The sequence below is a fragment of the Taudactylus pleione genome, unplaced genomic scaffold (genome assembly GCF_031769625.1).
Source record: "Taudactylus pleione unplaced genomic scaffold, aTauple2 ptg000198l, whole genome shotgun sequence".
NCBI lineage: Eukaryota > Metazoa > Chordata > Amphibia > Anura > Myobatrachidae > Taudactylus > Taudactylus pleione.
In genome coordinates this window covers 7,845,562-7,873,468 of record NW_028284600.1, presented here as the reverse complement: position 1 = coordinate 7,873,468, position 27,907 = coordinate 7,845,562, and the positions used below count along the sequence as shown (strand labels likewise).

Below are 27,907 nucleotides of genomic sequence, written 5' to 3'. Positions count from 1 at the left end.
CAATATATTTGAAGGTTTAGAATCTGTACTCAGAAAGTGCACATTTTGCTACATCATTTATACTGATGATAATAAGCCCAATGAGGACTGCTGTGTACATTTTCAATTCTCCGTCTGATGTATTCTTATCAGCAAGTTGTTGAATCTTTATAGGAATTAAGGTTAGGGATTTGGGGAGAATGCTCACCTAAACCACTGCTCTGTCAGATGTCTGCCTCGGAAGTGACGGTCACACAACTGCTGGGTCTTAGAAGCCGCGCTGGAGCAGCTGTCAGGACCATGTAAGTGACCGCTGGGCCACCAGGGCCATTAGGGCCAACATTCCATTATGGCAACATGTCATCGGTATAGCAATGATGAATGCCAATATAGTCACTGTTGACCTGCACGCTGCATGTCGACATTACGACCAAGCCAACATTCTCACGTTAACTGTCGACCTAACATACCACAGAATCATCAGAAGAACTAGATACTGTGACTTTTATAAGACTTGGAATACGAGTGCATCAGAAGAGCAACACATGGTGACTGATATAATCACGGCAACCACACAAACCAGAAACATTCAGGAGAAACAACAAGAGATCTGCCACTTGTGGAGCCATCCCTGCTCTGACACCTGGCACATCTCAGCCTGCCCAGAAAATGACAGCACAACAGCTGGCGTTATGAAATGAAAAGTTTGGCACAATATTGGAGGCACAATATTATAATTATATATCAGTCATGGACCGGATCCGGCTGGTTTGCAAAGGTCAGGATGACTCCAGATAGGCTGCACATTCTTCTGGACCACAACTTGGAGCCTAACGTTTGTTTTATATTTTTAAATTTGATTTAAATAAAAAAAGTACACAGTACAGTACATAATCGGTACGAAAGCACCGCTTGTGCTGAGATGAGCTCATTAGATGTGTACGGAAGCTTTCTATGTTCTACTCCAGCATTTGTCACAATACTCACATTAGCACAGTTATCTGTGGGCCTGATTCGCTACGGATCACTATTCTGCTTATACGCACGCAGCGAAGTTGGTAATATCAACGGCGATATGCAAATGTGTGCATTCACATTGCATTCGCAGCCCTTCATAAGGACGCCCACTTCCCTTTACTCACATCCATATACTTGGCCAACAAAGAAAAACATTCAGTAATATCGGACCCAGACGCACTTACTCAGGAATTGCTTACTTCTGCGCACGCTATGAGACCTCTAGAGGCGTCTGGCATCACAGTGGCTAATTTATGCACGCCCATGCAATGGCATTGAAACGCACTGGCACGTCTGTGTTCTCCCGACCACCCCCCCGTCACCACCCACAGACTTCACTTCCTGTCAATCACTCTGCCATGGGTCTGCGTATCCTCTGCGATCCCAGTCGCAGCATCTGGCTTGTGCACGTGCAGTGCAATGCAACCGCATGCGCAGTGTGAATTAATCACCCGATTGCGTGCATATAAGCAACTGCGTTCCTTGCTGAATCACGCCCTGTTACAGCACAGTTGACGCAATCAGAGCAACTGTTCACTGAGTTCCTCTGATTGTCCTATTTTAGATTATGCATGCAATAGAAGTTTATTGGAAACACCATAAACGAATACATAGGGTGCAAGGCACTGACTAAACAGGGCACTAACAGCGTTATAATAAAATATGGAAGAGAGGAAAAATAAAAAACAGTCAGTTGATCTATTCAGAATATAGACAAGATACCAACAAGCCGGGCAAACATTATTGTAGTAAAAAGCATTGTCCAATCCAGGCAGGCTGTGCTGTGCTCTGTCCAGGGAGGGGGGGGGGGAAGCATGTCTGGAGAAAGTGGTTCCCATCCGGGTCTCTGATACTCTCTGGCTGAGAACGATCTGATCCACTACTGTCTGTTTACACTGACTTTATTGCCACCTTCCGTAAGATATTTGACAAGCCTGGAAGATCTACGTCAGCTTCTAGAGACATATTACAGCTACACCAGGACAGTGAATCTATGAGTCAATATGTGATCCAATTTCAGACTTTAGCATCAGAATTGCAATGGAACGAGGACGCTCTTATAGCCACATTCTGGAATGGAGTTTCTGACAGAATTAAGCATGAATTGGCAACCCGCGATCTCCCATCTAAATTGGAGGCACTTAGGACCTCATTCAGAGTCGGTCGAAGCGGCCGCACGGTCGTATGCCACCGATGTTCGCTATACTGCGCATGCGTAAAGTTCGCAATGCACATGCGCAAACTAGCCGCTACGATCAGAAATTTCTCTCTCCTTAAACACAGCCAGGTCGGTAGTTTGAGTGACAGATTGAGGCGTTTGTGGGTGGTAACAGGGGAAGGTGCTTGAAAACGGGGGAGTGGAGATCCGAACTCAGGCGTGTCTAATTATGCGAACTGCGTTTTATGGGAGTGCATACGGTTTATGGGAGTGCATAATTAACAAAGTAGCGTCATGGCACATGTGACATGGGAGGTTTTTACACTGACGTGATCGTAGAGCTTAAGAGAGGGTATCGTCAACCTTAAGCTCTACGACCAGTTCCGATGGTCTCGATTAATCCTTATATGCCCGGAGATGACGTGTAATGCGTACGAGAAGGGGGCGTATTTTTTTGTCTTCCGACCGCTTCCTCCCCTTGGTCGGCCAGCTACCGATCCGAACTTAGGGACGCAACTTGTGAGGGAATCATTTGCATATCCGGCCCCTTCTCCCGTACGACCGTGCGGCCGCTTCGACCGACTCTGAATGAGGTCCATATTTCCTTGAGCATCAAAATTGACTTACGCCTCCAAGAGTATTCTGGTATAAAAACCAAAACATGGGTTTTTCTTCAACTCCTGTGAAAAATTCCACGCCTGATACAGAACCTATGCAAATTGGTAGGTCCCGTCTCTCGTCTGAAGGACGTCAAAGACGACGTCAGTTGAATATATGTTTATATTGTGATGTAGTTGGACATATTGTTTCTTCTTGTACCAAACGACCGGGAAATGGTCGCTCCTAATCTCTGAGAGTGAAAAGATTAGGAGGAATACATCCCTCTTCTCAACCACTTGACTCTGTGATTTCTGTGACTCTTATTCTTGCCAGTAAACGTTATTCGCTTTCTGTTCTCCTGGATTCTGGTTCTGCTGAGAACTTTATAACACAAAGCTATGTCATCAAGCATCATATTCCCACTGTGACTTTGTCCCATCCAATATCACTGTCGGCTGTGGATGGCAGTCTGATTCCTCATGGCTCCATCACTGACTGCACGTCAACTGTTAAACTCCAGGTAGGAGCATTGCATTCTGAAGAAATTTCATTTCTTGTCATTCCTAAGGCTACCCATGCTATTGTACTCGGACTTCCTTGGCTACAGAAGCACAATCCCCAGGTCGAGTAGTCTACCATGCATATCCTGTCCTGGGGTAAGAACTGTGCTAAAGCATGTCTGGAGAAAGTGGTTCCCATCCGGGTCTCTGATACCGCTCTGGCTGAGAAACTACCGTCCCAATACCATTCTTATCTGGACTTTTTCAGCAAACGGGGCTGACATTTTGCCTCCCCACAGGGAGTGGGATTGTCCAATAGAGTTACTACCTTTAAAAACACCTCCCCGGGGTCGGACTATCCGTTATCCGTGGTAGAGACAAAATCAATGACCTAGTACATTCAAGAGAATCTTGCGAACGGTTTCATTAGACCTTCATATTCTCCTGCCGGTGCAGGGCTCTTCTTCGCTAAGAAAAAAGATGGCGGACTTCGCCCCTGTATTGATTACAAGGGACTCAATGAAATCACCATCAAGAATCGCTACCCATTACCACTGATCACAGAGCTCTTTGATAAGGTTAAAGGGTCTAAGGTCTTCACAAAATTGGATCTAAGGTGTGCGTACAATTTAATCCGTATTTGCTTGGGTGACGAATGGAAAACTGCATCCAACACTAGAGATGGGCACTATGAATACCTCATCATGTCTTTTGTTCTGAGCAACGCCCCAGCCATATTTCAACATATCGTGAACTAAATTTTTTTGTCACCTCCTGTACCACTCAGTGGTTGTATACCTAGATGATATCCTTCTATTTTCCAGTTATCTTGTTACTCATCGTGACCAAGTGAAAGAAGTCCTCTGAAGACTTCGTTCTAACCAGCTTTACTGTAAAATTGACAAATGTGTGTTTGAAGTACCAGACATTCCTTTTCTAGGGTACATCATTTCAGGTAGAGGCCTCAAGATGGATCCCAAAAAGGTTCAAGCCGTACTTTCATGGGCTGAACCCAATTCCTTAAAAGCCATCCAAAGATTCCTGGGTTTCACCAACTACTACAGGAAATTCATTAAAGGATTTTCTACCTTGGCAGCTCCTATTTCTGCATTAACCCAACGCAATGGTCTCCAGAAGCAAAGTCGGCCTTCCAGTTATTAAAGCAGTCATTAATTTCTGCTCCGGTACTCTGCCAACCTGACGTCACTTAACCTTTCATCCTTGAGGTGGACAAATGCTCTGAAGGAGTAGGGGCAGTGTTATCACAAAGATCTGAAGAAAAACTACACCCATGAGAATTTCTCTCCGAAAAATTCTTGCCTGATGAAAAAAACTACCCCATTGGGGAGAAAGAACTTTCAGCCATCCTACTAGCCTTTGAAGAATGGCATTACCTGCTGGAAGGTGCCCATTTCCCAATATTGGTGTTCACCGACCACAAGAATCTTCTATTCCTAAAGACTGCCCAATGCCTCACGTCTAGACAAGCCCAGTGGGCATTGTTCTTCTCCCAATTCGATTTTAAAATTTCTTTCTGTCCTGGCTCTCGCAACTGTAAGGCAGATGCCTTATCTCGGTCCCTGAAACCCGAGGACGAATCTGAAGTTCCCGAACTATATCCAATGTTAAACCCTACTGTGTTTCCCGCAACTGATGTGGTTACACCTCTTGGGAAAATGTTTGTCTCCCCTGAACTTCGCAAGCAACTATTGTTATGGGCTCATGCCTCCAAGTTCTCCGGCCATACAGGGGTTAAAAAGACTTTGGGACTTCTTAAAATATCCTATTGGTGGCCTTCTATGTGATCTGATGTACTAGAGTTTGTATCCTAGAGTTTGTATCCTCAGTGTGCCCAGCATAAAATTTCTCGCCAGCTGCCTGATGGACCATTACAGCCTCTGCCCATTCCACTACAACCATGGACCCATATATCCATGGATTTTAATACCAACCTTCCAGACTCCAAGGGTTGTAGTCGACAGGTTTTCGAAGTTGGCACATTTCATACCTCTCTCAGGATTACCATCTGCTTCATGTCTTTTTCAGCTCTACCTTGCCAAAATATTTTGTCTCCATGGTCTACCCAGAGAAATAGTTTCGGACCAAGGGTCACAGTTTGTTGCTCGATTCTGGCGAGCTCTCTGTTCTTCCTTACAAATTCAATAACGTTTTCCACAGCTTATCACCAGCAGTCCAATGGGCAGACAAAGAGTGAACCAGGATCTCGAGACTTTCTTCCTTATGTATATTACTTCCTCCTAGGATGATTGGATTGACTTCCTGCCATGGCCCAAATTCCCCCATAACAACTCATACCACACTTCATCTGGTACTACTCCCTTCTTAACAGTCTATGGGCAACATCCTCGTATCCCTGAGTTTCAATCTCTTCCGACATTTGATGTACCAGCGGCCAAAGCATCTCTTCAATACTTTTTAAACAAGGTAGTAAGAATAGACGGTTTGCGCACACTAAGTAACCCGCTAAATGTACCAAGTGCAGCTAGCTTTATGAGTTGTTCCAAACCTCTCCAAATATATTGTGAAGAAAATTTCAAGCTAAGCGCTCTATGGTACTGCAATAAGTATTCTATTCACGTTCTAATGTATGTCGTGGTCTATCTATATAGCGTCCTAATGATTGTGTATAGCTCCTAGTAGGCTTATGTCAGGTAGGCAATATCTGTAGGCTGGATATTCCTTAATAATGCAAAAAGACATTGCACTTCAGTCCTATATCATCTCAGCAATATCTTTCGGCAGTGTGTTCTGATGGTGAAATATGCAACAACTCTGTGTTCTTACACCAGGTGGACAATAACTTTGGGCAGTGTGTTCAATAGGTGGCGAAATAAACGCATAGACAACTGTGATCCAACTGTCCTTGTATGCAGGAAGTCTCTGAGTGTTGCTTCCCGTCTTTCTTTATAACATCATGGATACCTCAAAGTGAAATGAGTACAGTATCAGGGTACTTGGACACTATATATGCAGATTGTTAGTAGATTGGAAAGTACTCACCAAATAGTGGCTTCTGCTGGTCCTCCTGCTTGCTGACTTGTAACTTCATGCATATGAGGCTAAATGATGTGACTATGGAGCTGATGTTTATCTGAATAAAAACCTTTTATTGTAGGCTTGTACCAAAAAAGCAGCTGTGTGTTGCTGCTATTAACAAAAAAGTCCAGATATTTAAAGGCAATGCAACAAATGTCCTGATGGTCCCAATGCGTATCGTCCCCGTTTTGGGATTTTTTCAAGGGCAAATGGGGTGATGGTGTAACTTTCCCTGCTTTATACCCACTGTAATTAACCTGGGAATCCCTTCTGTGCATGTATCAGCCTTCCTGGTTCTATCAGTATTGCCGCTCACGTGACTCATCACGTGTCCATGTATTCCTACTGCACATGCTCCGATAAGTGTATGTGGTCACAATGTATAGCGCTGGTCTATCTCTAAGTCTCTAATACCACCCCTATATTTCTCATTAACAGTGCTTTGTATGGTATTTAGACCTGCCTAGTGGTTAGGCTTCGGTCTCTACCCTGGAGGCGGCCATTTTTGAAGTGATATTTACAATGCCACAGACTCGAATACAGTCTGCCTTTTGTTGATGTTTATTTTTTGTGTTTGGGAAATCTCTGTTACCTCACAACTAACCGCCTTTTATAAATGTAGTTACATAACAAGTAAATTTCTTTATCTCCATCATCTGCATAGCTAGAGTCGAATAAATATACTGAATAAAATGAAGTGTGGAATATTCTATTCCAATATATAATATTCTATATGCATATTCAGTTGAGATTTATTGGTGGCTCACATTTCTAAAGGTCATATAGCATTCAGATTGAGATGTTATGGGTGTTGTTGCCTATTTTAACAAAATCAAAGATATACATATTGAACCACATATACATATATATATATATATATATATATATACACATACACACACACACACACACACTATATATATATATATATATATATATATATATACATACATACATATCCCATGACATCTGCTGCATGTTGCATGCTAAATTAACTGATTAACTAATGTGTCTTAGTCTTACATGTGGGGTATTCTCCCTAGGATATTTGGAGTATAAATTTAAACAAGTAGGATTGCATTATTGGGGGACAGGTCAATCCTTCATTGGATCTAACTTGTCATATAGCGAGTAGTGTTATTGTTCATGGATCTATATTTAAATACTTTTTAAACATCTGGAAGGAAGTTCATGCCACTTTGAAAAAATCCTCAGCTTGTTACAAGATCTTTGCTGACAGAAAAAGGAGGGCCATTCCATATCTTAAAGTGGGCGATCGTGTTTGGCTATCCACATGTAACCTCAGACTTCGAGTTCCATCCATGAAGTTCCCTCCTCGTTTTATCGGTCCATTCCCTATTATCAGGATCATCAATCTAGTGGCGTACCATTTACAGCTTCCTCCATCACTCAAGGTAGTGTATTTCACTACATGCCAGAAGGTATCCTTTCTATACCCCCATCACGATACTAGTCCGTCTACGTCATCTACTATAGCCGATACCCAAGGGCATACAGGGTTTAAGTCAGGACATATAAATCCAAAGAAGCAATCTTTTACATTGGTAAAGAAAAAAACATCAAAGGGAAAGAAAGCTGCAGAAGACATGAAATTGGCAATATGCCTTTCACCACACGAAATGGCAAAGAAAGGCTAAGGCATTGGCCTCTATTTATGACTGGTGGTTCTGAATCTTATGATGATGTAAGCCCTTCTCCCTGTAGACATTTTTAAAATAATTAAAATCGTTAAGGCACAGGAACCAACTGTCATCTCAGAAATGTCACAAATCCCTGAGGATAGTCTAAGAGTGTTGCCGGGTGCCATGCGTGAGCCTGACCTTTCCAAAACTGTACTCGAAGAAGAGCCTCATTCCACCACTTGTGCGTCCTCTGCAAATGTGGGGATAAGCAGCACAAGTCAACATGCTGACATAGAAATCGAGGATGTGCACCAGGATGAGGAGGATATTTGTGTAGCTGATGCTAATAAGGATGTTGATGATGAGGATGTTTGTGTAAATCAGGCCCCAGTGGAAACAGTTGTTGCATTGCCATTGATAAGGAAAAGCCCATTATCAGGCCTGGGCATTAAACAAAAAAATCCACTTCTTATGTGTGGAATCATTTCTACCCAAATCCGGACAACAATTGTCAAGCTATCTGTACCCATTGTCATGCCAGAGAAATTAGAGGTAGGGACCTTAACCATCTAGAAACCTTGTCCCTGTTACATCATCTACAGCGCATCCATCAAAAGTGTTTGCAAAATTCAGAAACTTTGGCTAAAAAAGTAACAACAAGCAGTCCAGCGTCAGCTAGCTTTCATCTCTCTGCTAGATCCAGGCACCTGGCATCTTCACCACCACCACATTCATCAACAATATCCTCAATCTTGATCAGAACTAGTCTTGCATCCAATTTGATAATGATAACACAGTCCTCCCCTATCTTGGATTCCTCAGAAGAATCCTTGAACACTACGCCTGCTGATAGGAGTAACTCTTCATCCCAGAAGGGGACCAGGAAGACTACTAGTAGTAGTTCAAAAAAATAACTGACTGTTAATCAATCCTTTGCAAGGGGGAGAAAGTAGGACAGCAGTCACGCAGTTGCACAGCGGATCACTGATGCCATAAAATCTATGCTGGTATTAGATGTGCATCCGATATCCGCTATTAGTGCAATGGGTTTTAGACACTTAATTGAGGTCCTGTGTAACCGCTACCAAATCCCATCTAGGTTCCACTTCACTAGAAAAGCAATTCCCAGCCTGTACAGGGACGTTAAATAAAACTGAATTAGTGTCTTCCAAAATGACATTGTACCCACTGTCCACTTAATCACAGCTATGTGGACAAGTAGAACAGGGCAAATGCAAGATTACATGACTGTAACAGCCCACTGGGTGGGTGTATTGTCTTCAGCGGCACCAACAACAACAGCATCTAAGAAAGAGCAGCTCATTCAGAGGCAGTCTACTCTGTGTATCACCAGTTTTACTAAGAGGCATACAGCTGACAACCTCAAAACTCGGGGAAGTCTTTGCCTTTGCAAAATAGCTTATCCTGCTTGGACTCTCCTCGGGATTTGTGATTTCTGATAACGCCACCAATATTGGGAGAGCATTACAGCAGGGTGAATTCCAACATGTCCCATGTTTTGCTCACACAATCAACTTGGTGATGCAAACATTTAAAAAAAAAATGATAGGGCCGTGCAGGAGATGATCTCTGTGGCCTGCAAAATTTCTGGACATTTTCACCATTCAGCATGTAGATTGCAGCACCTGCAAGAAATTTTGAATTTGCCCTATCACCACCTGAAAAGGAAGTTAAGAGGTGGAACACCACCCTTTATATGCTTCAGCGGATGGAGGAACAGCACAAAGCCATTAAAAGCTACACAACGAACTATAATATAGTAAGAGGCAGGGGAATGTACCCTACTCAAGCTCAATAGAAAATGATTTATGTGTTGTGCAAAGTCCTGAAACCCTTCAAAGTAGTCACATGTGAAGTGAGTTCAGGCACTGCCAGCTTGAGTCAGATAATTCCTCTAATTAGACTGTTGGAAAAGCAGCTTGAGAAACTGAAGGAGGAGCTGAAACTAAGCGATTCCACTAAGTATTTAGGACTTGTAGATCAAGTCCTTTATTCGTTTGCCAGGATTCAAGGGTTGTCAGGATCTTACAATCGGATTAATAAATTTTGGCGACCATGCTGGATCCTAGGTTTAAGTCATACATTGTGTCTTTCTTCGAGGTGGACACAGATCTGAAGAGATGCAAAGAGCTGTTGGTAAAAATTGTCAGCTCAAGCGGTACGTGATGCAGCGATGGCTCCTCCTTTCTCCAGCAAGTGCGGCTGCCAGAAAAAAACGAAACTTTCCCCAAAAAAAGACCCACTGGTGATGTAGATTAGTCAACACAACCAAGAAAGAATTGCCTACAATTAATGAGACCTCTACCGTGACTCCATCTATAAGGTCACCATTCAAAGAATGATTGAGGACTATTTTAATGATAGCGTCCAAATAGGCATGTCAGACAGTCCGTTTCACTACTGGCAGTAAAAATAGACAATTTGGAGGCCTTGCACAAACTGGCTTTTCTTTACTTGAGCTGCCCACACTCAGTGTTTTTAGCACAGTCGGGAACCTTGTAAGCAATTGGCGTTGGAGGCTACTTCCTCAAATTGTGGAAAATACGATGTTCATCTCAAAATCAACTACAAATCCCATGAGGAAGACCATTATCACCTATAACGCCAAAAATTACAAAGGCACCTGAGGATATAATGGTGGATTCCCGCGGGGACAAATGAATATTGTTTGAAGATGATGTACATACTGATTATGGTGAGAAATCGGATGATGATGGCGACAACATCTTGCCTCTGTAAAGTCAGTTTGTGCATGGAGAGATCACTGCCAGCAATGACAGCTACCCATTGGTAGCTTGTTTTGTGGGGACCCAAACAAATCAATCGCTTCAGCCACAATTGGCAGTCCCTGTCGCTGAAGTGATTGGTTTTTTAAACTGTGCATGTACTGTACAGCATAAGGGTGGGTTGAAGGGCCCAAGGACATTTCCATCTTGCACCTCTTTTTTTTGCATTATGCGCTGTTTGGTGTATAGCTGCCTGACATTTTTAATGTTATAGTTTATGAATGTCCACAAATTGTTATGGCCACAGACAGCAAACTCCTCTATGCCACTTTAATTTTTTTTTTAAATTCTGAACCACCAAGTTGATGGGATGGGCAAAACATAGTAGATTTTCAAATTTACCCAGTGTTTTTAATTGCTCCCCTCCAACCCCAACCGGTTGCCCCAGGATCCTGGTGAATTGATAGGCTGTTATGAATAATGGTTCAGCTCAATAAACGCCTGCCCCTTTTGTATGTAGGTGACTCTAAGTGGAATAACTGGATAATGTAGATGGTGGGTGTCAAGCAAGAGACCAGAAATATGATCAGCAGCACAGAGCATCTTCCTGCCAGGATGTGTGCAATATAGTGCAAAAACCTTTAATACAAAAATTAGTTGTGAATATTGGTCACTCACATTACATACATAGTTACATTGCATACAGTGCGTAAAGAAGGCTGAGATAACCTGAAGCACGGTACCTGTTGCCGACAAATAACTTCCAGTAGGCCCAGCAAACATCATAGATGGTGGGAGTTCTAGTTCAGCGCTACAGACTGCTTTCCTCTGATGTAAACAGCAAGTCTTGGTCCCATTATCCCTACTAACCTCCCTAAGCACAAAGAAAATGTCTGTTTACAGTGTGTACTAGCAGCACCTCCACAAGCAAGACCACTGCATTTCTATTAGATGTATAAAAAACCTCCTTTCATAAAGTGAAGAACTTGATCCTACACTGACCTTCTCTCATAAATTTTTTTTATTTTTTTTTGGATTCAAACAAGAATTTATTTACTGTTAAAAGGACTTGCAGTGGCGAAAGTCACACGCATGTGCACAATAGCGCAGTATTTAAACATCACTAAATTTAAAATAAAAAACTAGAAGAGTAGAAAGAAAACAAAACAGAAGCTATTGACAATCGCTTTGCCCTCTTGAACCCCCCCTTAATTTCTCATGTGTCCATCTACCACCTTATTCAGTGGCAGCAGTCTGCACAATGTCCTGAATGTGAATGTGTCTCCAAACTTTGTATTGCGGCTCAGAATCTCATACGTGCAGTAATCACTGCAGCACCCCGATACACTAGGAGAGGTCTCGTCTATCTCAAACTGTGAAGCGTCTCTGAAGAATTGGTAAGCACCGTTATTGTGTTTAAACACTGTAAGGACGACTTTCTACATCTATTTGCCATCAACTGTAAGATTTGTACCAGGAATTTCCCCAATCCTTTCCTGTGGACATAGATCTCCATCTGCACTTCATAACAATAATGGACCTCATCCCTGCACTCCACGTCATATCTGAAGTGCACAAAAGCAGCAGGCGCAGAAAGCTCTTCTCTGGCAATAAGTTACCAGGCACGTTCATCTGTCAACTCTTCACGCTTTTCCCGCTCCTTCCACTCGCTCTGTTCATATATCAGCTGTATATTTGTCTTTGTGAGTTTAAATACCCAGTCTAGAGTCTTCTGGTCCAAATCTGTTACTCTGCAGCACTCTATAGACAGATTCAACCTATTTATGTCAAACTTCTTAAAAACTAGAAAGGCACCCAGCTGATAGGCCGCTTGCACCTTGGCACACACAGCTACCATTGCAGCACATCCTCTTGGCGTTTTTGTTTTTTTTCTTTTTGCCCGTACAGACTTCATCCCCATGATGTAGCTGATAACGTAATACTTTGAAGCCCGGTTCAGTTCGGTGCTGGAGGGGGTGAAGAAGCTCATAAATTTGTTTAAGAATCAATACATTAAAATAAATAAATTAAAAAACGAATCACTCCTTCTGTCCTTTCCCTGTCTTCAGTCCACAAACATATTACAACTCCCTCAGGCCTCTGACCTAGTTCTTGATTAATGAAAACATTATTAGTTTTTAAACTTCCTAGGGGTCGTATAGTTTATTAGACTGACATCCTGTCTACCACTGCAGTGCCACTCTGTGCCATGTTGGAAGCTGAACTGCCACATGTTAGTGCCGCCTACTGCTGTCGCTTAGCTTAGTCAGCCAGCTAGCTGGATGCAACCTTTTTGCCTAAACTGGATGAAATCAATATTGTGAGCTGTTAGGTGGTTAAAATTGACTGGAAATAAATGTTATTGAGGTTAATAATACTCTAGGAACAAAAACAGGACTAAATTATGAGATTTAAGCTGTTTTTATGATTTTTTTTGAAAAAAATACAGATCCAAAACCAAAGCCAAACAGATCTAAAACACAGTGGTCGTCGCACACCCCTAATTTTTAATCATTTTACGTTTTATTTTTGGATATGAGGCACTTGCGGTGAGGATGAGAATTCCACATCAACATTACAGGAGGATTTGCAATCGCAGTTAAGAGTTTATGTTTTCGCTTGCCAATTAGCTGAGGAAGTGCTTGTCGTTTCCGCCAAGTGACCAGGTTTCCTGTTGAGGTTTAACAGCAAAACTTATAACAATCTGTCAAAACAATATGACATATTGTTGTCTATTCATCATCACAATTTTTACAAAAGTAGGTGAAAATGAAGATTATTTTTGTGGAAATTAAGTGTCAGGGGGGCCTATGTATCAAGCCATTTTTACATAGAATTATGCAGAAGCTGTAATGATCCTATGTACTAATTGCACAATGCAGGAGATTTCACGGAAATTTCCTGCAAAGTGCTGATTAGCACTTCAGATCGCAGTCACCATTATTATCAATGGGGACTATGATCTGACCCCTAAACTCCAAAAAGTGAAGCCACTTGGTAGTGATACTGTACGCCACCCTGAGATGGCGTACAGCATCCGATACAGCAGAGGGATCTGAAAAGACTTTTAAGTTCATTATTTGGCACAGTGTGGCAATTCTAGGTGAGAAGAGTGAGAAGTGTTCAGGCAACTTCCGCACACAGCCAGACCTTCTGATAAGGATTGTTGCTCCCAGCTTTGCAGATACATAGGGGTTGCCTTGTGGCACAGTGCTTTTGTTACTCATGTCAATAAAGTTCTCTAATGAAGTACATCAGTTCTCCTTGGCATGCAGCGCAGTCACCTTCCTAACCCTTTACCTCAGATATCTGACTTGGTCAAGTTATCACTTGGTTTCTTTTCAAGCTTTGATGGGCTCTCCTACTATCTGTGGTAACAGATGTTCTGCTCCTATTCATGTACCTTTCCTAGAGTTAACAGTGATCGCAAAATACGCGCTATAGCGTGTTTTTACGCGCTACATGCAGAGAGGGACCAGATTTTAAAAATATCCGGGTCCTGCAGGATGCGCTGTCAGTGTCCAATCACTGCGGCAGCAGCGTCTCTCCTAACCAGTCACCGCCTGAGACCGCAAGCCTTATCCCCTCTCAGGTGTCACATGGTAGGAGGGCTCCTGGTCTCTCTGCCCTCCCCGCTCCTTTCGGCCACACTCGGAACTGGACAACAAGCATGGGGCGAGCTGTGATGGGCTTCCCCTATAACTGCACCCCAAAGAGGGGCCTCAGTCACATACTCCCAAATTAGGTAGCTAACTGTTCCCTTCTCCCATAGACACCTAATTGGTAAGATGCATGTTAAGCGCTGTTTTTGTTTTTCTCATCCAAACTAATGGCCCCATTTACAAACGAAGGGAAATACCAGCGGGAATCTTCGTTTAGTATCACTGTGATACAAACGAAAATTCCACTGGTATTTAGTAATACTTACCCCTCCAGCGAGGTCCCGCGAAGTCCAGCGGAATCCTCGTCCTCGGCGAGGTCCTCTGCTGGGCTGCTGGCAGCCTAACGCTGCCAGCGACGGGGCTCCAGGGTCATGCGCATGCGCGACGGTCCGTCTGCACATGTGCATGACAGGGAGACCCGGCAGTGCCTGCAAGGCTTCGTTGAAGCCGGAAAGGCACCGCCGGGTCTCCATTGCCGGCAATGGGGCCCGCATCGCTCTCGCCATCTTTTAGATGGTGAGAGCGATGCTGTACAAACAGCGGTAATCTTAGATTACCGCTGTTTACTAAATACAGCAAGATGGTATAACCCCTTTAGCGAGCGCTAAAGGGGTTATATTTCGTTTGTAAATGGGGCCACTAAGACTGGTTAAGGTTTCTTTTGTCTTGGCATCAGCATTATAGAAGGGACATGCGTGTAAATGTAGAGGATGGCAGCCTGCACCCACGTGGCATTAAGAGGGTTTTGTAGTGTAACATGTTGTGGTCTGTGTATATATTGTGGTAACACACATGGAAGCCGGCTCTATGTTGCTAGGATAATGATGCTGTATATTTCTGCTCTGGGCTCTGTGTAAATAGGATAGCAGTGCCCAAGGTGCTGGCTATCTGTGTTCTGGGTCAGCTGCTGTTGTCATATTCCTGATGCCGATGTCTTATGTTGTCGTGTCTTCAGCTATTCAGCTTGTTTCCATCTCATTGCTGTAATAATACTGAGCAGCTGTATACAGAGCCAGCAGAGAAGGTCTCCCTACAAATCCAGTCCCTCCTCATGTCTATATCTCGTATTGGTCGGTTAGTCACCTGGATGTTATTATAATAATAATAATACCATGTTGCACTACAAGCACCCTTACATATAATAATTTGCACTGTTATGTTTAGGTTTTCACACTAAAAAAAAAATGGACATGTTAAGAAAAGTACATAGGTGGCTAAACATTACAGTGTCCTTTATTATTCACTTGGAAGGCCTTTTAGGGGTCTATGTGCTAATAATCGCAGACCTGCTGCGATTATTATCTATCCATAGCGCCAGGGATATTTTCATTCTTAATGAAAATATCCCCGCTATGTACAAAGGGGATGTAGTTAGGTCTCAATGCCGACACTGGAATCCTGACAAGGGAGTTAAGATAGGCGTCAAAATACCTACGCCTATCTTAACCCCAACGCCAGAATCCATGAGGACGCCAGCCCGAACGAAGGTAAGACGGGCCGCCATTAGTATTAGCCACGGGAGGATAGGATTAGGTTTAGGTAAGTTTGCAGGTTTAGCGTTAGGTTTTGGGGCAGAGGTTAGGGTTAGGCACCACTGGGGGCCTCACCTTTAGAATGTAAGCTCTTACGAGCAGGGCCCCCTACCCTCGTGTGCTTCTCCTTACTTTACTTTCATCTACTTCTTACTCCCTAGTAGGGCACCTAACACTTATTTGCTTTGCTCTGTTTCTAATCTGGGTGTTATGGTCGCTAATATAGCAATATATATTATCCTTGTCCTCATCCTGTATTGTATTGTACTGTAAGTCACTAGTCACCTATTATTTATAAGACGCTACGGAACACTTGTGGCGCCATATAAATAAATGATAATAATCATGTTAGTGTGTATATATGTGTATATGTGTTAGTGTTTGTACACTGTATATGTGTTAATGTGTATGTGTTATATTATATATATACTTTTGCAATATATTATATATATATATATGCACAAATATTATATATATGTGCATGTGCTTAAAAAATATATATGTATGTGAACCCCCCCCCCCCCCCCCCGAAAATCCTGCAAGAAATTGGAGCTATCAATACTCCAATATCCACAAATCTGAGCCACTTAGGTGTTTCAGCTGCTCAGGGAGCACAGGTTATAATCTGCATGGGGGTCCTGGGTCCTTAAACTAGGGCACTGAAAAAAAGGATCTTCCCCACACTGTGCGACAATGAGAATCTCTGCCATCCACCTGGCTGGCTGTAGAGTTTTGGTTATTAAAGAAAGTATTGTTTCCTCATCCACGGATTCATTATGTGGCTGGCCATGGTAAAGTGCTTATAACCGTACCAAGGCTGGGCATTGCAGCTGGAGACAGGAAACCCAATGGGGTTCCAGGGATTCTGAACTTTGCAGGCAAGACGGAAAGGTTATTTTATGGCAAATCCAATTGTTCACTATCTTTCTGTACCTTATAGGAAATCTACCAGCAGTCAGTAAATGACCAGATATGTATGTTACCTCCCCAACTAACACAACCACCACCAATAAATATATACATTTCCTGAAACAGCTCATTAACAATAATTACATAGAAATTATACATATTTACATAAATTACCAAAATAAGTGAGGAGAGGTTCCTATGATGTATCCTATTTGGAGAACCTAAAGAATTAGATTATATGTGCTGCACAAAGTCAGGTACACGGAGGTCCTGGTTTTGGGCTATATTACATGAGCATCTACTAAGGTCTGCAGAAAAACATATGTTTGTGAATGAAATAACACTTACATGTGGTTCATATTGCTCCAGCTCTGCTGTGTCTGGAATCCTCCTTCCTGCTAAGTGAATCACTCTTTCATCTTGAGATGAAACCTCCATGTGATGGGTAAAGTATGTGAGGTTTACAGGACAGGGCTTAATGAGCTGAGAAGTGTCCTTTGGTTTCTCTTTACCAGACTGGTTGGAAGTGAAGGCAAAGGTTCTAGATGAGAATGCAGAGAACACCTGTACCAGATCGGATCTCCCTCCAGGAAGCACATATGATGCAACCACCAAAGCAGTTATTAACAATGCCACAAGCAAGCTGCACAGTGTCCTTTTGCCAAAGCCCTTCTGAAGACTCCATCTACTGCCCTCTACTGGCGGCATTCCTAAGATGGGCAACCAATCGCAACAGCATAAGTTAGTGCACCGTACACCAGTTTGGAGTTAATTCTGAAATCCGTAAGTTCATATTTATACATGAACATGACTTGATCCAGGCGGAACTGTAAATAATGGCGACAGTGGATAGACATAACCCATGTTGTGACTGAATCCAGAATAGTAGCTCGTACATATGGCAGTAAGGTAGATGATTGTCACTTCAAGTTTATCAACTGTGCTAAAAGGTTTTAAAATATGGGATTTATCAAGCACACATGGACTCCTCATTGCTCCCAATCTCCATGCGTCCTGCAAGAAAGAGAAAGAGAAAATCAATAAGATAAAAAAGATTTTATTTTGTTTTGAGGCAGAATGGTCGGGAAGTTAGTGTCAAAAGATCATATATAAACCAATTCAATCACTTCCCACACACACTATGGGCTTGATTCTGAGTTAGAGGCAGTCCAAATACGGACACACAACGCCATTATCAGTGGAATGCACATGCGCTGCAAAAATCAATTGCAGGCGCACCTTAATGCGGGATGTGAGTGTGGTTGGTTCGCTCCATGCTTAGCTGGATCTGTCTGTCTGTGAAATGGACATTTCTGGGTGGCAACTGGGCAGGTTACCTTGCGGACGCACAGAAAATATCCATCTTGTGGGAGTGTCATATGATGTGTGTGCAGGTGTTGATAATGTAGAGTTATGTAGGCATACACCAGCGGTTGACTCAAACTATGAACAGCCCAGTTACTCTAGGTTCTCTTTAGGAGCTACGCAGGAGACTTCTGTCTCCCACCATGTCACTCTATACAGCACAGAGATGGCTGCAGTCACATGTGCAGTAGCACATCAGGTAGAAGGTCAGAGCCCCTGGCAGACGCTGGGTCCTAGTGCCCAGCATGTATGCACAGTAAGGAGACAGTGCAGGAGCACACTGCTTTCTACCATGTGATGGCAGAGGGACAAACGTACAGGGTTGGGACGCCAGTTGCTGATTTTTTGCACCCAGCAGGGGTGGGTGTAAGTGTCAATACTGATAATGACGGCTGTGGAAGGAAAAACAGCGGGCGGTGCAGCCACATGCGTGAAGCCATATGGATACCTGCATTGGTCATGTTAGCAAATCAGTGCCGTGGCTGTCAGCACTTGCAGGTATGCTTTCTTGTCTCACTGCTGTGCTGTGTCTTTGTGGGTATTGGCAAACATCCGCCATTGACACTTTCTATATGGAATGTTTAGCTGGTGGTATGTAAGAATAAATATTTTCTTCCAGTAGCATGCGCCGAGGGGCATGCCTAGCACCAACCAGGGGCATGTCATCGATCCCCCCCTCATCATCATGTCCCCCCAATTTCCTCCATACGATATATCCCGGTAGGGACTAACCACGGGAATGTATGGCATTACTAAGGCATTCTTTTGGGTTTTGATAAATATTTGGTTAAAGATGTGTCTTCATACACCTAGCCTTAATATGCGAAATGGCGCAAAACGACTGAGACGCTTCGAGCAGGGCCATAGGGAGCGGGGTACTAGCAGGGACTTGGCCAAATAGTGGAGTCATGACCACACCCCTTAAAAATTTTTTAAGATCTGTGCAGCCCCAGGAAGCATATGCCATGGTGCACAGGGACACAGGGCCAGATCCTGGCAGGGAAAAAGAAAAAAATGATCATTCAGACAAATTGGTTAAATCCGTTTGATTTAACCACTTTGTCTGATGACCGTTTTTATGCGTTTTCCAACATTTGGGAGCAAATGGTCGATTGTCATTTGCTCCCATACAGTACCAGATTTTTGTTCCAACCAACCAGATCGAACAGATAATCTTGTAGTGTGTACCTATCTTTAGCTACCCCACTACAGATTACATGCACACTTACACACCTCTCTTGGCATGTCAATGGATGGCAGAGATAGGCCAAGGCACAGAGACAGAGCTCAGAGGAACATTTCAAAGCCTCTCTGCTGACTACATCATGTATCTTTGCTTGCTGTGGTAGTCACATGACATACTATATAATAATATAATAGCAGCCTAAAAAAGGAAAAATGGCAATTATCAAGATTCTTGTTACAGCCTGCCACAGTGATTTATTGTATTTAAAAATGGAATTGTGGCTTTGATATGGTTTGCTGGTATAATAGCATATATTATTAACATGGATACAACATATATTACTATTCTGTGTATATACCAAATACCATGCTTGTTTGCGGCTTGTATATCCCTGCCCCCTTTCCCAGGGATGTAGTCCGGAAGTCGAAAGTGTAAATGCCGACCACCGGCTTCCCGACTGTCTAATCCGGGCAAGGTACTAATGACAGGCGTCGAAATCCCAACGCCTGTCATTAGACCAACGCCGGGAGCCCGACGCCCAGCATACCGAGCGAAGGTAAGACGGGCGCCGGGCGCGGACAGCTGTGGGGGGGGTTTAGGCTTTAGGGTAGGGGAAAGGGGGTTAGGGTTAGGCACCCCCGGGGGGAGGTTAGGGAGGCTGCGGGGAAGGGGGGGTTATGGTTAGGCACTTGGGGTGGGAGGTTAGGGTTAGGCACCCCTAAAGGAGGGTTAGGGTAGGGAATTAGGTTGGTGTTACTTACCTAATTAGCAGTCGGGATCTTCACCTCTGCCGGGCTTCCACTGTCGGGATTTGAATCGCCGGTAATACCTACTACACCCTTTCCCACCCTCTTCTTTCTTCTGTACCCCAAGACTTCCAAATAATTTTGAAAAACCTCAATGAAAACTAAATAAAAGCTGGAAACACATAATGGATTGATATTTCACAGATACTAGAGCACCTGGATTTAAATTTTTTTTTCATCCGTAAGCCGGCCCTCCTCCCTTTCACCATAAAGAGCCCTTTATCGTCTGTATCGTCTGCAGAAAAGGAAAGAATATTCTGCCAAAAATCTTGACGTTAAAATAAATTATTTAATACCTCCAGATACAAAAGGCAGGACCCTGCAATGCTTCAGTGTGGCATTCCACAAATCTAGGCTTATAAGATTTTATTTGCTTTGTCTATTAATTGTAGCCTTAACACACTAGACCAACTTACTGGCCACACACTAGACCAACTTACATCCAACCAGCCAACTAGTTGATTGGTTGGAATGAAAATCTGGTAAGGTATGAAAGCAAATGACAATCAGCAATTTGCTCCCAAACACCGGAAAGTGGACAAAAACTGATGTTTGAACAAACTGTTTAGATCAAACATTTAACAAACTTGTCTGACCGACCATTTTCTAGCATTTAGGAGCAAATTGCTGATCGTCATTTACTCCCATTCCTTCCCAGATTTTCATTCCAACCAATCAACAAGTTGGCTGGTTGGATGTAAGTTGGTCTAGTGTGTGGCCCGCTTTAGAATAATATGTAATCATATAGAATAGCTGGTGACAATACGTAACTGTCCCAGTCAATTTACAATAGCTCAGTTTCTCTTCTGCGAATATAAATTTTGTGAAGATCAATGTTTGCGCATAACAGAATTATTTGTAATACAGATATGATTTTGTGGTTCCATTTACAAGCTCACTAACAGATTTTATGGCGCAACATGCACAAAATTTATGCCGTAGTACAAAATCGCTCTCATAATGGCAACATGTGTCATTTGTTAATCTGGAGTCATTCCTGAGTTAGGCCAGGTAATGTAGCCAAAATGACCGAGGATGCATTGACTGAGCTGGGTGGCGCAGTGTTAGCATCACTCGTAAAATGTCAATTTAATCTGCCCATTTTTTACTTACACCCTCAGACTTTCAGTGGTACATTTACTAACTTTACTTAAGTGTGGGTTTTTAGAAGTGGTGATGTTGCCCATAGCATCCAATCAGATTCTTCCTAACATTTATCTAGCACCTTCTAGAAGATAATAGCTAGAATCTGATTGGTTGCTATGGGCAACATCTCCACTTCTATAAACCCGCACTGTAATAAATATACCCCTCAGTCTCTCTTTACAGCATTGTGGTGACACAGCGAGGGCTCCGACAGTCAGAACCATGTCAGGGGTAAATGTAAATGGTGGGAGTCAGATGTTACTCCAGCAGTGATACGATGAATCCCGGCAGCATGCATGAAATCACACCGGAAAGCTGTTTTAAACAGATTTACTCACAGACTGTTCGTCAACCAGAAAGAATTCAACCTGACAGTTCCTGACCTCTTCTCATGGCTCGAAATAGCAAAACTGATGCTTCCCTAACTGAGCTCAGATAATCTCGCTCATAATACTTTATCGAAAAAAATTTATAAAATAAATACATGTTTTGTATCTATGATTTAAAAAAAAAAACTGTAAGCTTATTTCATATGCATGCTTTCATCATTTAACTAACCCTACTGCCATTTAATGAGCACCCTTCAATATAATTAAATGCCTCCCAAGAAGAAATTAACAGCATGATTGACAGAGGTAGTGTGATACATAATTAACCAATGAAAAAGCGGAATACAGAGTTGAAAGAAGAATGTAAGTTAAGCATATGGGGGTAAATTTACTAAAGTTCGATTAGAGATTCATTTTTATGAATCACTGAAATCTCCTGAGATCGAATTGAACTTGAACAGCAAAATCCCTTAGCAAATCTCAAATTTACTAAGAATGGATTTTGCTTTCGATTTTCAACTTGAATTCAATCTTCTTTCAGTTTAAGGAGGGATTTGCTGCTTGATTTTGTATGTTCATGTCCAAATCGAACAGCAAATCCCACTCCAAAATGAACTTCAAAGCCCCAAATGAATAGAACTAGAGATATGCGCTGACCCCCGTGTTTTGGTTTTGGATCTGGATCTCCCCTGGTTTTGGATCTGGATCTGGTTTTGGATCTTTTTCCTTGGTGTTTTGTTTTTCGGTTTTGATTTTGGATCTGGATATTTTCTTAAAATATCATAAAAACAGCCACAATCACATAAAATGGGCCTGTTTTTGTTCCTACAGTATTATTAACCTAAATAACATTTATTTCCAGTAATTTCCAATCAATTTTGACCACCTCACAATATTATTTTTTTCATCTAGTTAAGTCCAAAAGGTTGCATCCAGCTAGCTGGCTGACTAAGCTAAGTGACACAGTGGGCGGCACTAACATGTGGCAGTTCAGCTTCCAAGTTCCAACTCAGATAGTGTGTTATACAGTGTGAGTTGGATACACCAATAGTGCACTTACTGTGACAGTAGTGTCAGCAGTGCGGGGTGCTGGCGGTGTACTCAATGCAAGAGTGCCAGTGGTGTCCTCAATGCGGAAGTGCCGACAGTGTTGGCAGTATGGCAGTGTTGGCAGAGTGGGGGCCCGGGCAGTGTCCCGAGTGCATAGTGCCAGCAGTGTCGGCAGAGCGGGTGTGCCATCGGTGTCCTCAGTGCAGGAGTGCTGACAGTGTCGGCTGTGCAGGGATGCCCTCGGTATGGGAGTAGCGGCAGTGCGGGATTGCTGATGGAGTCCTCAATACGTAGGGCAGTAGTGCTGGGGTGCTGGCAGTATCCTTAGAGCAGGGTGGTGTCAGCAAAGCAGGGGTACCAGCGGTGTCCTCAGTGCATGTGTGCTGACAGTGTCGGCAGTGCAGGGGTGCCGTTGGTGTCCTCAATGTGGGAGTGCCGGCAGTGTTGTCAATGTGGGGTCGCTGACGGTGTCCTCAGTACATGGAATGGCAGTGCTGTGTGCTGGCAGTGTCCTCAGTGAAGGGTACCAGAGGTGTCGGTATTGCAGGTTTGCTGGCTGTGTCGGCAGTGTGGGGGTGTTCTCAATGCAGGGTGCCGGCGGTGTCGGCAGCATGGGGAGGCAGTGGTGTTAGCAGTGAGGCTGCCGGTGATGTCAGCAGTGGGGGCGCCGACAGCTGGTGTGTCGACAGCGGGGGGTGCCGGCAGCAGGTGTGTCAGCAGCGGGGGGTGCTGGCCATGGGAACCAGCACCATCTTCTTTTTCCCTGCATTCAATGGGCTTAACGCTATGACAGACGGCTCTGTCAGCCAATCAGCGCTTTGCCCATTGAAGGCAAAAGGATTTTAAAAAATGGCCGCTCGAGGCAAAACCTCGAGATCTGACAGAGGATCGCGGGGTTTTGCCTCGATTAGGGATCCGGGGCAGGAGGAGAGATCCGAGGGGCGCCTCGGGGCACCCCGGATCCCCGAATCTCTAAATAGAACTGCTTCATGCTTTTGTTTTCGGCATGAGTAGTTCGTTTTGACACAGATACATGCATACATCAGTGAGATGCATGCATGTATCTTACTGTAAAAAGTTTGTAAAGAGTTAATGTTTAAAAAAATGATTATGTTGGGTCCCTCCCTTGTAAACAACCAGCCTCAGACTTTTCATAGCCAGTCCTGGTTGTGTAAGTACAGGGAAAAAATTGAGTAGGCTTCCCGTGTACTTAGCATAAACAACACCAGGTTCAAATCCGGTCCTGGTTCTGGAATTACAGAGGAAAAAATTATGTGTAGGGTTCCCCTGCAATTTCCACAACCAGCACCGGACCCTTTTTAGCAGGGGGGGGGTAATGTCACAGCCAGGGAGATCCTATAACCGAGTTCCCCAGCCGAAACATTACCCCTGAACGCTAGTCAGCCCAGGCCAAAGAACCCTGGGGAGTTGGGGATCCCCCCAATAAAGAGGTCCCCCTCTCCAGGGCACCCCATGCCTAGGCTGATAGCCCAGGGCTATCCCCACCACTAACACACTAATTAATTTATCTAGAACTTACCTTTTATAGGGCCCATTGAAAGGTAAGTCCTAGATAAATTAATTAGTGTGTCAGTATTTGAGATGTTAGGGACCCACCTTTATAAGGTTTGCCGTGACGTGGCAGGTGGGCAAACATCTTTGCCCAAACATGTACTAAGAAACCTTACATTTAAAACCATGTTTATTATTGCAGTTTATTATAGATTTGTTGATCATGAGAATTCTTAGTGCTTATAGTGTGCACCTGCTCCTCCCCCCTTCTTTTTTTGCTGTAGAACTACAGGTCTCAGCATGGTAGCACCTATTACCATGTTTAATATTAGGATGTGTAGCCCAGCCCCTCCCTTTGCCCACAAATACTGGTCAGCTTTATTATTATACTGCAATTAAGATGTGAGTTTGCCCCATCTGCAGTGCAGCATGGTTTTACCAAGGTGCAGTTACTTGCTCTTTTTTCCTTTACTCCCAACTCAGAACCCGCCCCATGTTTATGCATTATGTTGTCCCTGACTAGGGAAACCAATCCCGGGATCCAAATCGACTGAATCCTGGGATTTAGCCTCAAAAAGTCTGGGATTTTAATACCAGAGTCAGCATTCCCAGGATTTCAGAATTAGATAAATTAAAAAATGTCTCAGAGCTAAATTCTGACCCGTAGGGGATTTGCCCCATATTTTATTAAATTATTGCGTTTTTTTACCATTCCCCTTCCACTTCATTGCTGATTAATAGGCTACATGGTACACCCATAGAATTGGGACGAGGAACACGCCAGGGATGTCCTCTTTCCCCCCTCCTCTTCAACCTTGCTATAAATCCTCTCCTTCGTATTTTACAACAATGGTCTGAATTCCGAGGAGTCCGGGTTGGTACACATAGAATTAAATTGACAGTATATGCGGATGATATCCTTCCATACATCGCAGACCCTCAACACACTTTATCTTTGATTATGTGCAAGTTTGAACAGTTTGGTGATATTTCTGGCCTGAAAATTAATGCGGATAAGTCACATGCAATGTTTCTTCATCCCACTATTTCTATTCCCTCGTGGGGCTCGTCTTTTTCCTTCTCCTGGGTCTCCTCACATTTAGATTACTTGGGCATTATTTTGCCTAAGAACCCTGCTCAATTGTATGATAAAAATGTATCACGACTTATTCAAAGTATTACTGAGGAGCTCAGGGGTTGGAAATATCTGACCCTATCGTACCTAGGTAGAGCTGCTCTCATCAAAATGATGACTTTTCCTCGTCTATTATATATGCTACAAACATTACCCATTCTGCTTACTACAAAAGATATCCAATTAATTACAAGCTCTTCAGGTCATTCATATGGCAGGGTGGTAGGGCCCGCATTAGTCTCCGAAAATTCTGTCAACCTAAATCTAATGGGGAAATACATTTTCCCAATATTCTGATATACAATCACTCCGCTTTGTTGAGGTTTTTGGCTGATTGGCTAAATAATCAGGAGGTCTATGCCAACACATCCCTAGAATCACAATTCCTTCCCACAATGTCCTTAAAATATTGTTTACACATTCACGACCAAGAAGTTCCACCAGAAGTTCGTGATAACTCCCTACTAATGACCACTAGACGTCACTGGCATATATTATGACACAAGCTCAATCTAAATGCTTATAAATCAATTCACCTCCCATTGTTGCGTAACTTAGAGTTTCAAGATGGAGAGGCAACTTATCCTTTCACAATCTGGAGTGTGGGGGGTGTTCACACTATAAGTCATCTATTGGACTTAGAATTGAGATGGCCCTTGGCGTTCCGTGAGGCAATAGACAAGTTTGAGATCCTACAGGCCTATCCTTTAGCTTATTTCCAAGCACAGCACTATATAGCTTCTGTGATAAGGACATTTTCAACAGCCGATTGGCAAAACCTGCTAGACCAATGTTTGTCGAGTCCAACACCTATCCATAAGGCCATATCCATCTATTACAAACTTCTCAATGAAAACCTAGACCATAATTTGGTTAGTCAAGGAATGCGTCAATGGTTAACGCAATTCCCATCACTCTCTATTACAGACCTAACACGTGGATTGACGAGATCACGATCACTACTGACTGCCAGTGCATATAATGAACTCTTTCTAAATGTGTATCATAGGACCTATTTGTCCCCTCACAGGCGATATAAAATGGGTCTATCTGACTCTCACGCTTGCCCTAGATGAGCGGGTGGGGAGGCGGATGTCTACCACTGCCTTTGGGAATGTCCAGTAGTTCAGGGCTTTTGGAGATGGGTAAAACATGATGCTGAGACCCATTTAGTCAATTACGTGCCACTGACCCCTGAATGGGCTGTCTTGGGCATATTCCCAAGGGGACAAAGATTAACTCAGGGTAGCAAGAAATTATTACTTGCAATAAGTGCAGCCGCAAAGAAGGCCATGCTACAAGAATGGATACACCCGACCCCAATCAATTTTCCTCTATATAAGGAAAAACTGAATTTCATCTTCCGTATGGACTGGGTGGAAACTATGGGGGTCATTCAGACCCACTCGCGAGCAAAGTTCGCTCGCTAGCGGGTCGATGTTGTGAGACTGCGCATGCGCACGACGGAGGAAGCTCCGTCGTGCGCATGCGCGAGACCCGGCGAGCGATGAGAAAGTCACCATCGACAGCACGCCCCCTTTGGTGGGCGTGCCAGGGGCGTGGCAGCCAGACGGAGGCATTCCCATGGGAACGCCTACCGTCTGAGTCCGGCCCCACTGACATCAGTAATGATGCCAGTGGGAGTGATTTTGGCTCTATCAGGGTCTCGTCGCAAGCCCGATGGTCACGATGGTCTTTGACCATCGCGACCATCATCATGGACGCTCACTATAGCTGTGGGTGGTAACCCACAGCTATGCGAGCGTCCATGAGGACGCTCCAAAAAAAGCTAGGAGGGCCCTGATTCAGAGCAAGCACTCTGGTCAGAGCGTTCAGCTCTGAATCAGGCCCTATATTCGACAAAGAAAGGAAGACTGCCTCTTTCTTTGACACATGGGAGAGTCTCACAGCTACCCTGCCAATCTCATCACAATTCCAGATCCATCATAGTATGCGTCTGACTAAGTGGTATGAGACTAGGTTTCTCTCAGGAGACCCTCCTATAATATTGCCTAGTAGGTGAGTGTCAGACAATACTTTACTATTTGTATATCTTATATCTAAAAATGAATATGTTTATGATAATTCTATTTTTGGCTATTTGCTGTGCCAAACAAGTTTATTATTTTGAAAGTTTTTATGTATGACAATTGTTACAGAAATGACAGGTAATGTAATTGTGCCAAATATTGTATACGGTGCTTTTGCTTTCACAAATAAAATTATATAAAAAAAAAAAAATGTCTCAGAGCTTACAGAAACTGCGGCGTCCTCCACAGCTAGTGCTAGCTAGTTCTTCTGTGCTGGGCTTATAGGTCATGGCCGCTCAGATGCAGCCCTGCCATTACCAATAAATGGCAAAGTGACATCATAGATCATGCAGTCACACTCCGTCCCGCCCACACAGTGCACTCTGCAGTACTAGTGACGGCAGAGGGGTTTATTTACTAAAGTTTAGGTTTTTGGAAGTGGAGTTGTTACCCCTAGCAACCAATAAGATTCTACTTAACATTTATCTAGCACCTTCTAGAACAGGGGTGGCCAGATTTTTAGACTCGGTGATCAACTTTTAA

The 27,907-nt window shown here is 43.4% G+C and overlaps 1 protein-coding gene and 1 pseudogene across 4 annotated transcripts in view; both read right to left on the bottom strand.

Moving 5' to 3' along the window:
* The window catches only part of CHST15 (carbohydrate sulfotransferase 15), a 160,205-nt gene that overhangs the window by 20,085 nt on the left and 112,213 nt on the right, over positions 1–27,907 (bottom strand). For all 4 annotated transcript variants that reach the window (XM_088476961.1, XM_088476959.1, XM_088476960.1 and 1 more), the window contains exon 2: positions 17,154–17,819. In XM_088476961.1, coding sequence (XP_088333087.1) covers positions 17,154–17,513 — 360 coding nt within the window. In that variant the 5' untranslated portion in view covers positions 17,514–17,819. The remainder of the gene's footprint in view (positions 1–17,153; positions 17,820–27,907) is intronic.
* LOC148518833 (N-alpha-acetyltransferase 40 pseudogene) lies at positions 11,943–12,623 on the bottom strand (annotated as a pseudogene).